The sequence below is a fragment of the Phymastichus coffea genome, unplaced genomic scaffold, assembly GCF_024137745.1.
Source record: "Phymastichus coffea isolate CEN01 unplaced genomic scaffold, Cenicafe_Pcof_1.1 PCOF00066, whole genome shotgun sequence".
NCBI lineage: Eukaryota > Metazoa > Arthropoda > Insecta > Hymenoptera > Eulophidae > Phymastichus > Phymastichus coffea.
In genome coordinates, this window is record NW_026706877.1 from 747869 (window position 1) to 762746 (window position 14878).

At 42.5% G+C, this 14878-nt stretch overlaps 1 protein-coding gene across 1 annotated transcript; it reads left to right on the forward strand.

Moving 5' to 3' along the window:
• Window positions 1-3057: 3057 nt before the first annotated feature.
• LOC131667496 (uncharacterized) lies at window positions 3058-6507 on the forward strand. Its single transcript, XM_058940941.1, has 2 exons — window positions 3058-3125; window positions 6137-6507. Exons 1-2 carry the CDS (start codon window positions 3096-3098, stop codon window positions 6494-6496), a joined length of 390 nt encoding a protein of 129 aa, XP_058796924.1. The 5' UTR covers window positions 3058-3095; the 3' UTR covers window positions 6497-6507.
• Window positions 6508-14878: the final 8371 nt, after the last annotated feature.

Genomic DNA, 14878 nt, shown 5'->3' on the forward strand with positions numbered 1-14878 from the left:
ATAACGAATAAGTACGAGAGCTACAAGCTACGAGTATAACTATACCACTAAATGCAAACGTTGCAATCCAGCAGGAAAACGAAGAAAATAAAGGAAGAAAGAGAGAAGGAGAGAGAGGATGGAGGATTGTCTGCCATCGAGAGAAGTGGTAGCTGATCCTCGATAGACTTAAGCAATAAACGGAGGAGCCTCGCGAGTGAGCTCGTAAATATTGCCTAGTGCTGATTGGGAAGTGAATCTTGGGAGCGACAGTCAGGCAAGAAAAAGGGTGTACAGCCGATACACTAATAACGCGATGGCGCTCAACTGATTCCCTCAACAATTTGGAAAACTTTCGACGAAGGTGCGCTCTACTTTTTCAATGTATCCACGCTCTTTTCTCTCTTTGCAATAAAGTATCGCCGCGAGTACCCATTGCGGCTCAATATCTGCGTGCCTCTATTTCTATACGTATATCTAGCTCGGCTGAAATTCCATTATGCCTGCTCCTATTTGCCACTTCGCATTTCAGCGACCCTCTTTGATTCTTCAATTTTTCTACTGAACTTTATCGAATGGCCCCGAGCTACATTGTTTCTTAAAAAACTTTCAGCTTCGATGTAGAATGCTCGTTAATCATTTTCCTCCGTTAACTCTTCTGCTATATTTCTTGTTTCGAAAAAGATGGATATCGAATTGTATAAAACTTCCAACTTTTTATTCATTCGAGGAAAAAATTAGCCTTTTGTACAATAAAAAAATTTAATCTAAGCAAACTATTTTCGGTACAAAATTACTGCTATGTAACAAGAATAATGATCTCTTACTACAAAAGGATAGCGTGCGGACAAATGTGCATGGTTTTATTATACACACAAATTATTGTGCACAGTACTGTAGCTTAAGAATTGACACACACTGATCCGTATTATGCTATTTTGCACAATAATTTATGTGTACAATAAAACCGTGCACAGTTGTCCACACGCCAAAAGGATTGCCCTCGCAACACAAGTTTTTCCTCTTATTACAAAAAAAAACATCGTTCTGCAGCTATATTAAGTGGAATATCAAATCTTCTTGTTACGATACAAAAGGATTGATTTTTCATTGCTTGAAACAGTTTTTTAATAGACCATTGAAAAAATCCTTATTACAACAAGATATCTTTTACTTTAAGAGTATTGAAACTGAAAATAGCCCCCAAACGCAAATTCCCTTGTAACAAGGACAATCTCTTTGCTATCTCCTTATTAGAAGATAATTTTTTCAAAATTATTGTCCCTTTATCAGGGTAAGTGTATCAGTTACAGTAATCGTAAGAGTTTTTTTGACTTTAGCTGATTATAAAAATTATAATAGCCATATTATAAGCAAACGAGTACATAGATCAACTCAAACAATACATATAAGACCTGCCGTAAATGAGCCGTATAAAGTAAATCCTTATTTCATCGGAGTGAATTATTTGTAATACTATAAAAATACTGTCAAAATTCAGCCTGTTGGAACCAATAACCATCATTTGTCTACTAAAAATGTATAAAACATTTTACTGAATCACATTTGCTGGATACCGGTGACTTCAGCGTTTTAAAACAGGACTGCAAGTACGGTGATATTGTGAACTGTTCATGTCTGGACAGGCGTTAAGTACGAATTTAGGCCACGCAGCGTCATGAAAAACTTGGCTAAGCCTTGCTTTTTTATATTTTCGAGAGAACTTTAAACAATTTATGATCGAGAATTTAAATGACATAGTGTCAATTTTTAACACTTGATTGACTTTGAGACCAGATAAAATATAACTTGAACAATAAAAAAAAAAAAAAAAAAAAAAACATGTAAAAACCAACTGATCGATGAAAAGCTGAGGTGATCGATGAAAAATGCAAGTAATATTCGTTCGTCATACGACGTGATTGAGCACAACGTTACGAGAGGACGCGCGTACAATTTTCCATTTTCATTAGCGAATCCTGGAATAAGAGAATGAAAAAAAGCTTATACATGCGATGCAAACGCGAGAGCGCTGCGGGCCTTAACAGGCCAATCGATCGGCAAGCTATGTGCACGCGGCCGCGCGAACGAGAAAATCGCAATAAAAATTTGCCTTCGGCCGTTCCTCACTGGCGGGCTAGCCACGTCATTGTCGATTAATCGACTTTGAAGCATCCTCCTAAAATCACAACGAGCACTCGGAAAAAAGCGGATTCGTCAAACCAAGGCTGAAGGGGAGCGGGGTGACGGCGCATACCCATTCCGTCCCTATCCGCAATGAAAACAGTCCGAAAACTGCGTGTACGCTCGTAAGCCCCGTCGATCTCGTTGTTTTTTTTTTTTTTTTTTTTTTTTTTTGCCCTCGCACTCCCGCGCGCCGCGCCACGGCAAACACGCGCTACGCCTACGCTGCCGCATGGCCCTGCGATCGCTTTGGCTATGAGAATATAGCTGCGATGCGATGGATGTGTGGATCGTGGCAGTGATTTTTCAAACGGGACAACGATCGCTTTCCCTAGCCGGCGACCTTAATGCCGACCTCGTTTTTCCAACTTTGCGGCTGCTTGCTTTTGAAAGCTAGACATTTCTCCCGAACTCGCCAGTTTCACGCCACTATAAATGAGAAATTATGGCGTGGCGCGAATATCGATGATTCAATCAGATCCTGAGTTTAACGCCTGCGAGCAACTTATTGAGAAGCCAAGTCTAAATATGTGTCGGCCTGCGTGCTCCAGCGGTTTTATATTTTTATGCGATTTCTCGGCATTCATAATGCATGACGCCACGAGGCCGCAACTCATCTCGCTCGTTGGGCTTCATATGCTCCGAGATACATCGACGATTATCTATTCCAAACGAACATCTGCTTAGCATAAATCAGCTATTGGATACCAGTTACGCAAATTTTTCTCTCGCCGACCAAAAGTCTCCTTGACAAATGGCCTTTGTTGCTTATCTATTCCGCGTGGCTGCTGTTCCATCTCACGTGCTCGACAAAATAAGCCTTTGATGATCTTTAAAGACTCGCCTCGTTGCACCTGCACGGCTGAGACACACACTTGCTACAAGTTTCTCAATCCGATTGTTTCTGCAACTTCGCTATAAGGCAATTTTTCATGAAAACCTGCCTGTCGTCTGTTTTGAAGGTAAGTTTCAAAGTAAATGTATATAAGCACAGGTGAGCGTGAATCCGAAAGCTTGTTATAAGCAATATCAGGCCACAAAGGTAAAAGTTGATGCGCCGTGAATTCCAATCTTGCGAAGTAAATCAAGACGAGAGAGAGAGAGAGAGAGGGAGTGCGAGGTCGCGAGTCGCAAGTTGTGTGAGTTACAACGCATGTTGGGAAGATTGCGCAGAAGGAAAGAATGGGCGAATGCGAGAGAGAGGGACAAAGTTAAGGGCCGGGACAGGATAGAGAGGGATGGAACGAGAGGAAGCGCGCGCTTATACAAGCTGTTCTAATGAGATAAGTTAGCTCTCGGCGTACTTTACTTTTAATATCCCTCCCATCTTGCTGGCCCTAAACGAGCCAACTTACGCGGTTCGACGTCTCTTCCTGATATTTTATCTTCCCAGAGCATTACCTATCTCAGCCCCCCCCCACACACACACCAATACCCCATCCGCCCATCGATCGCACGCGTTCGCAACACAATCTTTGTCTCCCCCAGTCCGCCTCCCGATTGCTCTCTCGCTTTCTTTAGCTTCTTGCACTTGTACGTAATTCATATTTGTAGCGTCCTCATCGCCATTCCAAACGCGCCGGCTTTCGTATATCACGATGCTTATTCGAAGCAGATTTGATCGATCGACGATACTGATCAAACGTCATCATTGACTCCCTTGCTTCGTAGCTCTCCGCTCTCCAGCAAATCACTGCATCCAATTGATTCTCGCTACTTTTTTACGCTAATCCACTGATTTTTACCCTGCTCGCGGTATACCACGATAGTCACGCGGGGCTAGCCCTTGGAGCAGTCGGCGGAAACAGAGCGGTACTCTGATAATCACCGATGAGCATCGTTTCCCGTGGCGCACGAGCAATTTCAACGTGATTTCAAAGGGTTCGTTCTGGTCATTAAAATTGTTGGATAATAAGTAGGATGGGATTGCGGAAGGCAGGACGGTACACAACGGAGAGTCGCCAAAAGTTGATCTTTCAGCCTTGGGGCCGCCGCCGAGACAGAAGAGGAGCGGCGGCAGCGGCGCAGCTCGGCTAATGCGAATAAATGCGTTAACTGCGAGGATACTGGAGGAAGCGGCAGGCAGCGTCAGATCCGCATCGACTGCTTAGTGCGCAGCTTAATGGCTATGCAGCCTGTATGGGCGAGCCATTAGGCCTCGCTAATAAGCCACATTGTTGTTGGTGGCAATGCGCTGACGTGGCTAACTGACGAAGGATAATCTAACGCGCCGGCGCCTCGCACTGAGTTTGTAAAATGCCTCCCGAAAGCTGCTCCGGACGGCACGCGGCTATTATGTAGTACAAGGCGCCACGCATTTTATCCGTCCGAGCCGCGGGCTTGTCGCTTATTAAATGCTCCCTCGGATCGCTCTGCCCCTTCTCCTGCTTCTTCGGCGCGGGGATACTCTTACTGCGCTTCATTGTTATTGATAACGGACCCAATTATTTGCCGTCATTTCATTCATCTTACACCGTATGATAAAGCCAGCAGTCGTCTCATGTCAGTAACAGTGTGCGACAGCATAACTTCGTTATTAAACGCTCATCTTTGCAAGACATTTTATAAGTAATGGCGTTGTCGTTTCAACGAGGTTGCCCTAATCATCGAGTCTTCTCGAGCTTCATGAGCTTTCGGTCGTTCAATTCCGTTTTCTCGCCTTTGTTTCACTGTTTCTAATAATTTTTCGCCTGTCCGACCAAACTTTCCAACTTCCAAATGCTGATTCAGAAGTTCTAGAACACCCGATAAAGTTTAACTCTTCTCAGCGAATCGCGACATTATTAAAGTAATTGAGAGACGAGAGCTGCCGATAATTACAAATGTTCATTAGCTTAGTAGAATCTACTTTTACAAGAGTTTTGGAAACACCAACACAAGCATTATTGTTTTATTCTTTTTATTTGGTTTTTATATTCTATCGGTTTATGATACAAATAAAAGTTGTGTCAACGGTAATATAATTTTTTCCTTTGAACATTTTTTCGTAAGTGATGCCTTACTTTTTGTTATAACGTCATTACAATAATGAGATAGCAATGTGACGTCGTCACAAGCATTTGCGTCATCACCACCGTATTTACGACTTCCAAAGCACACTGTGTCTATTTCCAAATCGTATTTATTACTAAATTTTGCTTTATTCTGCTACTACTAATATTAAATCAATATCTCTTTGTTTAAAGATATAAATGTTTATTCAATTCAATCGACAAATATATTCCTCTTTTCTTCCTCCTACTTTATTGTCATAAACAGGCATAAACTATTCAAGTTCACAATTGCAGAAGATTTTTGGGTATATTAAATCATTTACGTCTAATAAAAGTATAATTCTTGACGTACATAAGAACATTAAGAATTCTAAAATTTGATGATTTGATGATTGGCTTCTTGTATTATCAGTAGTGTATTATCGTGCTTCGTCAGCCAGTCAGTTGAAATTTTCGTGAGTATAGGTTGTGCAAACAACTACTACTTTAGCACAAGTATCGTATCTACCGAAATCTTCTAAGTGTTACCATCGCCAACGGAATAAAACCAATCAACTCTTATCTCGCTTAGCAGTTTGTATTTTTACGCTAATAACGACAAGTCCAAAGTGAGCAATTCTCTTTTGTAAACGTAAGTTACGTAATTTTATATTTAATCTTATACATACAGTACAACTTTATACATTAACTCTTAATTTGTCTTTGATATAAGCTATAACTTTCATATAAAACTACGGAAATGTAAACGGGACTCGTTGCTAGTAGTAGTTACTATATACTTATTGCGTTCTCCTAAAAGTAGCATATGCATGTTAGAAACTGCCGAATAGCTATAATATGAAAAATTGATAAATAGGCACTTCAACAAATTGCTTTTCTAAATTTCGTATGAAGTATTAATTAGGATGTGGCGATAGTATGCGCAAATAGTATAGATGATCAATTAAATGAAATTTAACAAATTTAACATACATTTACAGCGGGACATGAGATACACTATGATATTGTTGGCCCTGATGCACATGATTTTAATAAGTGTATGCGACGCAGGAAAACAGCGTATCGTTATCATCGGTGGCCCCGTCCCGGGAGATCACCTGTTGCAACGAGAAGTCATCAAACGGGACTGGTGCTGGTTTTGCAGAGCCAGAAGGGTGACTCTCTTAGGTGATGGCTTCTCTAAAATCACCATGATCAAAGTGTCCAACCAAGCGCAACGCAACAACAGAGCTGACGCTTTACTGAAAGGTGGTGGACTTGGTCGGACTTGGGTCACCTTCGCATTCAAGAGTCACATAAATAATCCCATCCACTTTATTGTCGAGACTTACGGAAAGTAATAAATTCATTACACAAGCAACCGTTCAACTTTGACTTAAAAACACTCATTTAAACACTCATTTCAATCATTGTACAAATACAAATTTATTCAATCGAATATAATATAAAATCAAAGTATACATACCTAATTATTTTGTTTAGTTTTTAGTTTTCATAAAAGTCTTAATAATTTTGTCGCTAACTGTTCTTTCGTCGTTATTTTTTCAAACTCTACTGCAATACTTTTACCTTGTTCAAGGCTCAGGGACTTTCTACATAAGGGGATTATTAGACGCGCACCATGGTGAAAAAATATTGTCAAAAGATATTTTTTTGTACTAATAATTCATTCTATTACGGCATCGTTTTTAAATAATCAGGCAATCAATGAAAACGAATGTAATGTCTCAACTTTGCAGTTGAGACGTTATTTGTATTATAAATATTCCCTTGGTACATACAGTATATGTTTAGTGACAGAGCTTACCTGGTAGAATTATTTATATATCCTTCTTGCTGTGCTACTTAGCTCTGTTTGGTTCTTGCGTATTTATTAAACTTAACAAATAATGTTGACACTATCAAAATTTTATACTTTTAATATAGATATTTATTGAAATTAATAAGCTACCATTATCTTATAAGTTTGAAAGTTTGGTAAATACACTTTCTATCTAATTGATTTAACTCCAATTAGCTGTATAGTTATCACGCGTCGCAAATCAACTGCCAAAAAATTTTCCGTCGACATCCTACTGAGATCAACGATCTAGCTACGAAGGTGTTATCATCTGTGATGTAATTTTTAAATAAACAATCGATCGGAACGAGGCCGCAAATGTATTCACAATTTGTGAACGACGAACTCAACAAAAATTTATGGAGGCCAAATATCGAAGAGCTCAGCGAGAAATACATTTTCAGCAGTTAATTCAGGCTTATAAAGTACGATGCTTACTTAATTAATTTGAACAAATATCGTAACTGTATATATAAAATTTAAAGAATGTGAATATTATTTCACAACTTGACTAAATATGCAAAAACCAAAGAGAGCCAAAAGGAAACATAAATACAACTATATAAAGGGAAAATTTACAATACGAATAACGCGTCGGCTACGAAGTTTAGACATTGTAATATATTTTTTATTTTGCTGGTATCCTGCGCAATGACGGATACACCCAAACGGATGAAGGAACTCGAAAAAATTATTGAAAAATTGCGAATGATTGGCATAAATAGCAAAAGTATTTGCATAATTTAGTTTTTGTTTATAAAAAATTCAAAAAGTTAAACACTCTCAAAAAATCACATACAATTTTTCTTTCCAATCAAAATATTATCATAATCATCCGTTAAAGAGGAAAAACATTATTTCTCATTACAGCGATACATACACTGAAAGATTAATCAGTATGACACAGATCTATACTTTTATAGGACAATAGCTTCTCAAGAGGTATTACGTCTTTATAATAAGAACTTCGTTACTAAGACTGAGTTATTTTCTGAAATGACGGTCAATATTAGCTATTTGTTAGAAGTGAATTTTTTAACCCAGATTTACTCAAAATTATTAGTCATTGGTATAATAATCCATCCCTATTAGAACATCTTTTACACTGGTATTCGTGGACATTGCTAGATATTTGAAAAGTAATCCATGCTTATGGGTATAGTCCTTTTCAGAGTGCAATACTTCTTGTGTTTACGTTACCTACTGAGATTCAAGTCTGTGTATCGCCGTAATGAGAAATAATATTTATTTCATTATAACGGATGGTTATAATGATATTTTAATCGGATAGAAAAATTGCGCATGACTTTTGCTAACGATTCACTGCTTCGTCACATTCGTTGCTATAAAAACCATATTAAAACGGTACGCAGATTAACTTTCCATTGATCTAAAAGTGTTCAACTTTTGAACTTTTTTTCAAAGAAAATCTTCATTGCGTCAAATTATTAATGAGTTTTGATATCTTTGCCAACCACGCGCAATTTTTCTACAATAAGTCCAACTTATTTTTCGTCAATTTTCCGCCACATTCTTTCATCCACCTAAATCTAAAACAATTAGTTTTTCACCTTTATTATCTCGGTACACGTCCAATGTCTTCATGTGTATGTAGAAAACATTTTGACACTTTCTTTAACCTAATTCATCACGATAAATTGAGCAGAAGTTAATTCAAGGTTTACTTATATCGGTACTCTATGAAACCCCCACTCCCTCGTTCTTTTCTCTTTCATTGCAAGCATATTTTATCGTTTTATTTGTATTTCACGAATTTGACTATTTTTATAGAAACATAAGCACTTTTTAAAAATTCTTGAAATCTACCAATCATCGACTTGAAAATCATCCGAATTTAAAAATGATCAAAACATGAGGCAGTTTTATTAAGAATTATGAAAGTTGCAATTTGGCAAACCTTGCAAAAATAGGTAGAATGTATATAGAAGATATTAAAAATCTTTTGGATGATGTTAAAGTTAATTACAAATATAAAAAAAATCATATAACTATAATTTGTGTAGAAATTATTAATACATAGAAAAAGTTAGCAGGTAATTTGAGAGAGTGATTATTTAACAGATATCTGGAGGCTATTATTTTTGAATTTAATTTTAGTAACCGATGATTAAAATTCAAAAACTACTTACATGCAAGAACTCGTGCCAATGCTTTATAGCATTATAAAAAAGTATGACTACAAAAGAAGTTCTTAAATATACAATCTCTTCTTAAAATGTGTGTGCAGCAAATTGAAATAATCATTGTTCTTGAACTGAAGAACTGCAAAAATGTTGTTAAAATAAAAAGGCTGCTTTAAGAATAGAGCGTGACAACTTTGAAAACACTGTTGCTATTTAAATTAAAAATATCTTGAATATTTAGCGTAGCATAGGTTGAAAGTTGCTAAATATAAATGAAGCGAAAGATTAAATCGTGGAATGTAATGCTCTGCCAATAGAAGATTAACGCGCTCTTGCAAACTGACAGCAAAAAAAGCACTTTCAGCGCCGGGCATTGTAGTATTTTGTCCGTGTGCGTCGAATATTTGTGGAGCGAGTACGAAAGCGCGAATGTTCAGGCGGGGCTTGCGAATGCTGGCGGTGTTGCGTGTTAAAACGATTACTCGATGTTGAAACCATGCGCACTTGTTTCGCAGGTATATGTATATGTGAGAAAAGAGAATTTTGCCGAGTGCTACAGACACGTATAGATGTATTTATAGAGTGCGAGTGTCTCGCTGCTGCTGTACAGACTCGCTTCGATAAATCGCCTCAACGAGCCTGCATTGCAATGTATTGTCTGGCTCGCGTTCGCGCGTGTTCGCCTAAGCCCATAAAGCTTTTAGACTTTCATAAAAAGCTACTCGATGACTGTTTGACTCGCGCTCTATGTACCAAAATTCCTCGAGTTTTAGCCGACTACCGCAGCAAAGTCGGCTAATGTTTGCTCGAGACTCCAAGGGAATCGTCATCGCATCTATGCGCGCACAGCATTTCGAAGGAGCCGCGCGATCTCTCGGACACTCGTGCTCGCTGATGGATAGTCAAATTTAGACGAGCGCAAGAGCGGATTTGTGGGAGTTCTGACGCGTTAATTACATCGGACCGTCGGAGTAAACAGTGAACGACAAAAGCGAGCCGGCCAGCATCGCGACATCTGTTCGCAATTGTTAACACTGACGCTGCATCCTTTCCCAAGAGGCTGCTTCTCCTCGTCGCCCTCGTGGCTGTTCCTATGTACGCGCGCGCCTGCGTATCTGTGTTTGAACAACTGCGGTCGTAAATTAAGCACTCGGCTCCTGCTAATTTCGTTCTCATTGTGACAACTTGCCGCTTTTTCAGTTTCGCGCCTGGCTTCACGGCTAAGAGTCAAAGTGCGATCAGCTGACGGAATGCCAATGCCAACGAGTCGAGCCAACGTGAACTTTGAAGAGTGCACGCGGACTCCGGACTTGACAGCCAATGAGACGTGGTCGAAACGGAGGCCGTCGAGAGAGCTTTCGCTATAGGTATGAGCGCGTGCGGCGATAATGTTAGGCGGGCAAGCCGCTGAAAAGCTGCACTCGAGCTCAGAGTGACGTGAAATGACGCTGGCGCATTAGCCGAAGAGAGAATTGGCATATTGCACCCCCCCCCCCCTCCCCAACCACCCGCCTCGTTTGATGGCGCGCCGGCGCATCGCACAGCCAGCTGCGCGCCCCCAAATTCACGAATATACTTATATAAAATGAAATTAACGAGCGAACGAGTTGGTGCGCCCGGCTTATGCCATTTAAATGTAGATCCGATCGAGCACTCATTTACACGCGGCTTCGCTCGCGACTTCTTTTTTTTTCCCCGTTTTACCCTCGTGTCTTTCGCCAAACGCGTAAACTCTTGTTATTTCTATTTCTTGCGATTCTTTATCAGCGAGTTGGCCTCCATGCGAGATCGTAGCTGCGCAGCTGTTCTATTGCTATTTTCGCAATTGTCGGCTGCGACGGCGACGACAGTGACGACGGCGGCCACGGTGCCGAGCGAGAAGATGAAGAATCGCCGCGCGCGAGCGTAAGCATTGCAACACGCAGCGCCGGAAATCCGGGGGAGCGCGCGAACAGCCAGCGCCACGTTTCCCAAGCTGCGGCCAATATTTGCCTCCGCGCACGACGTTTTTTGCGCTATTTCCCGTGTACGTGTATGCTGGCCGGCGCTGTGTACTGCTCCCAGTTGACGCTCAAGCGCCAAAGCTCCTATACCCCTTTTCATGCGGCGCGCTTTTTTTCCGGCGCTCGCTCACAGCGATTCGCACACTACACGCTCGTCGATTCCAAAGATAGATTTGCCGAATGAGTCTCGCTGAATTTCGAAAATACGCCTCGCTAACTCGCGTTCTCGATAGGCCTCCCCCCCCCCCTCTCTGTGTATCCAATACTCAACGCTCACTGATCAAATACAAACAGCTCCAACTTTTTGTCGAACGTTCTTTGTTCTAGGTATTTGTTCGCCTGTGCATCTTTGCAACGAGTGCTGTCTGCAAGATCGTAAAATTCACCGATTTAATAAGTGGCGATTAAAAGCTCGAAACGCTTTGTACTTGGCAGCAAAGGAACAGCGAGCGCGTAAAGAATCATGGGTCGAAGAACAATCTACCGGGCTAATTGAATAAACATAAACTAATACGGTTTTACATGCGGCTTCAATGCGAATATAAAGTAACGCATTGGTCGGGGATTCCGGACAACAATCGAAGCTCCCCCGCGCACACAGTCCTCCTACAAAGAGTGGGAGAACGCGCGTGGAGCCGATAATTTGTTTTCTTTCTCATTTAGCGCGTGAAATGAAAAACTTTGCAGCGCCAGCGCCAGCAATTACGCGTGTAACGGTGCTGCAGGAGTGGGTGTGCTTTCAAAAAAGCTCTGCGTAAACAGGTCGATGCTTTCTGGTTTGCGCGCACATCTACGCGCAGAGAGAGAGAGAAAGAGCCCTTTGCTGCCTCGCGTCTGCCACCGCGCGTACGTGCGCGCGCGTCTGTCTGTCTTTCTCTGGTCGGCTGTTGCACCCCATTCTCCCCCCCCCCCCCCCCCACCCCTCGCAGCAAAATAAACGAGTGGCAAAGCGCGCGTGCAGCGGACGAGCATGAGCGCAAAGCGCGAGAGTGCAATCGAATTTTGTAAACTCGCGCGCCAACCGAGGCAGGCCGATTATAGCGAAAAGGATTAGCCATGGACAGCGAATTCGAATTAATTAAGCTGGTTTACCGGGCCGGCCGAGCTGTAGCTCTCTCCCCACGCCAGCGGGCCAAGCCCCGCAATTGCATCCGTTCTCAAATCGAAAGGACGACGACTCGCCCCGGAAATTGTGTTTGCTTTGTTTTGACACGTTTGAGCGACTGAAATCAATGACCATTCGACATCGCAATCGCGCGCACAATCTTGCACCTCGTTAAATACATGCGTCCACGCTGCGCTCCACTATGCCTATATGTACCGGCCCCAATAAATCGCTCAACTGGTCGCTCTCTTACGCGTGCAACATTTGATGCACGTCCGACCGACAGGCCTCTGCGCTCGTTTAATCAGCTTGTTTTTTTCGGCCCCGTCTTCGCTTGATCCTACGAAACACGACGAGCAAACAGTCGCTTTAATTTCAGCCGCTGCACCACTTGATCAATCAATGGAGGCTTGCATCGGCGATCACAGTAGCTCTGCGATCGGCCGCCAATCAATGACTCAATGCAGCCTTTGTCAGCGGCGAAAACAAAACGGAAAGCATGCATTTTCACCCGCAGCGAAAAATCCGCTCGCAGGAGGAAAACAGAAAGAGCCGCGTGCGGAAGCGCGACGCGCAATAAACTCCGGTAGGCTGCACGCGTACGTACAGCGGGGACGCGCAAAATAAACGACTGCGTTATATACCAAGCGGTCTCCCGCAGCCATTGACATGACACCCTAGCTACTTCACCCCTGCGCGCGTGGCCGCGTCTGCACTAACAAGCCATCCGATAATTATTATTATTTCGTTTTTCTCCGACGACGGACCGTATCGTTACGATCGCTACACCTCTGTACGACAACAATCTATTGACGTCGACGTCGATGCACGGCAGCGTTTCAACAACTGCTGCATTACCTTGCCGTTCCGGCGGCCGTGGAATTGTTGATCCTCCGATATTGCAACTCCAAATAAACCATTGAAATAAACGCGGAGTGCAACCGACATTAATGTTATTAAAAAAGTCCATCTCGCCGGCCGACTGTGGCTAAGAAACTTGCGGAATATTCATGCAAATATCGAAATTTGAGACAAGTTGAAGTTGCCAGCTAATTACGAGCTCTGCGGAGCGCAAGCAGCTCGCTTCAAGACGCGGCTGGCAACAAAATGTACAAGGCTTGCGAAAGCAAAGAGAAAAGAGGAGAGTAAGGCCAAGGGCGAGAGGGAGAGAGAGAGAGAGAGAGCGGCATCGCCTCCCCCCAGGGAACGTTCACATGGGTGCGGTTCGTCCGCTCTCTCTCTCTCGACCAATTAGCCGCAACTCTCCCGCGGCACTTTTCCGCGTGCACGAGCTTGCGGCGCCGATGAACGGAAAAAAGCTCTCGCTGCGCGCAGTGCTAGGTATATAGAGCTTTGGACTCGGTGCGCGCTACGTAGAGAGAGGGCAAGGGTGCCGCAGACCGGCGCAAACACTTCTTCGCCGCCGCAACAAATCGGCCAAGACGAGCGCGATGGCCAAACTTCAAGCAACTTTCTTACTTCGTTATTCACTTAATTATCCCTTCTTCTACTGGCAACACGCTAACCAGACCCGATGGAGCTAGCCAGTTTTTATGCTGCCCGCATGATTTCGCTCTGATGCGCTGAGAATACGAGCAACGCTTTTCCAAAGTTATTTTCAATCGGTGCCGATGTTTGCGCGTGGCTCCGAAAAACAAGCGGAAAGATCGTTGAATAGGCCGCTGAGCGGTGAGCCTTTTCGGAGATCTTCAAATTTGCGCGAGTCCCGAACTCTGGTAATTGGTAATTTTTCGGGCGCGCGTGCTGTACATGTGCGATTCGGCGTACAGCGCGCGGCCGAACGCAACAAATTGAAAAACGCAATTCTCGCGGTGCAGTTGGCTCCGTCGAGCGGAAGGCATAAATATGAAAATGCGTCCAAACGCGCGGCGCGCCGCTCGAGCCCGTGTTAAATTATCATTGCACTCCAACCACAAAGGCTCCGTTAAATAAATTCACTTTTTTCCGCTTCCATTGCACGGCCAACATTCGTGCGCGTGAAACAGTAGGCGCGCTCCACGCGAAAATGCGGAAAATGTAAGGGATGGATAGGGAGCAAGAGAAACTCTCCCAGCCCGCGGGAAACAGCTAACGTACCACCCCATGGAAAGTGAGGGATCAACCTACGGAATAATGTGCGCTTTTAAAGGGCCTCGGGCAAATCACGATGTAGTCATCCTCGTAAACATTAGGATGTGACAATGACAAAAATCTTCGTTGCAATATATTACTACTATTTTTCGAATCCCTCAGTGAGCAAGTTTGGTTTTCAAACGCTACAAGCTAATGACACGTTTTATTTTTGTATAAACCTCGTCCAAGTAACCAATGCAATGCCATTCTACAAGTTATTGCATGTTGATTGCCCTGTAGAGTCGCTATAAAAGCGATATAAATGTTTTCCCCCGTCGCCCGACTCTTCTTTTAATACGCCAACGATCGCTTTTATGGTTTCAGTTCATGTCCTACAATGTCTAATTGTAATCTCCAAATTACCATCCAAACGCTATAGTAGCCATTTTTATACTGATACTTTTACGAAGTAACAAGACAAATTTATTTGCTAAGAATATTTATTTTCTTCTCATAAACTGCAGTCAATATTTTTGTTTAAATTGGATTTTCTTGAG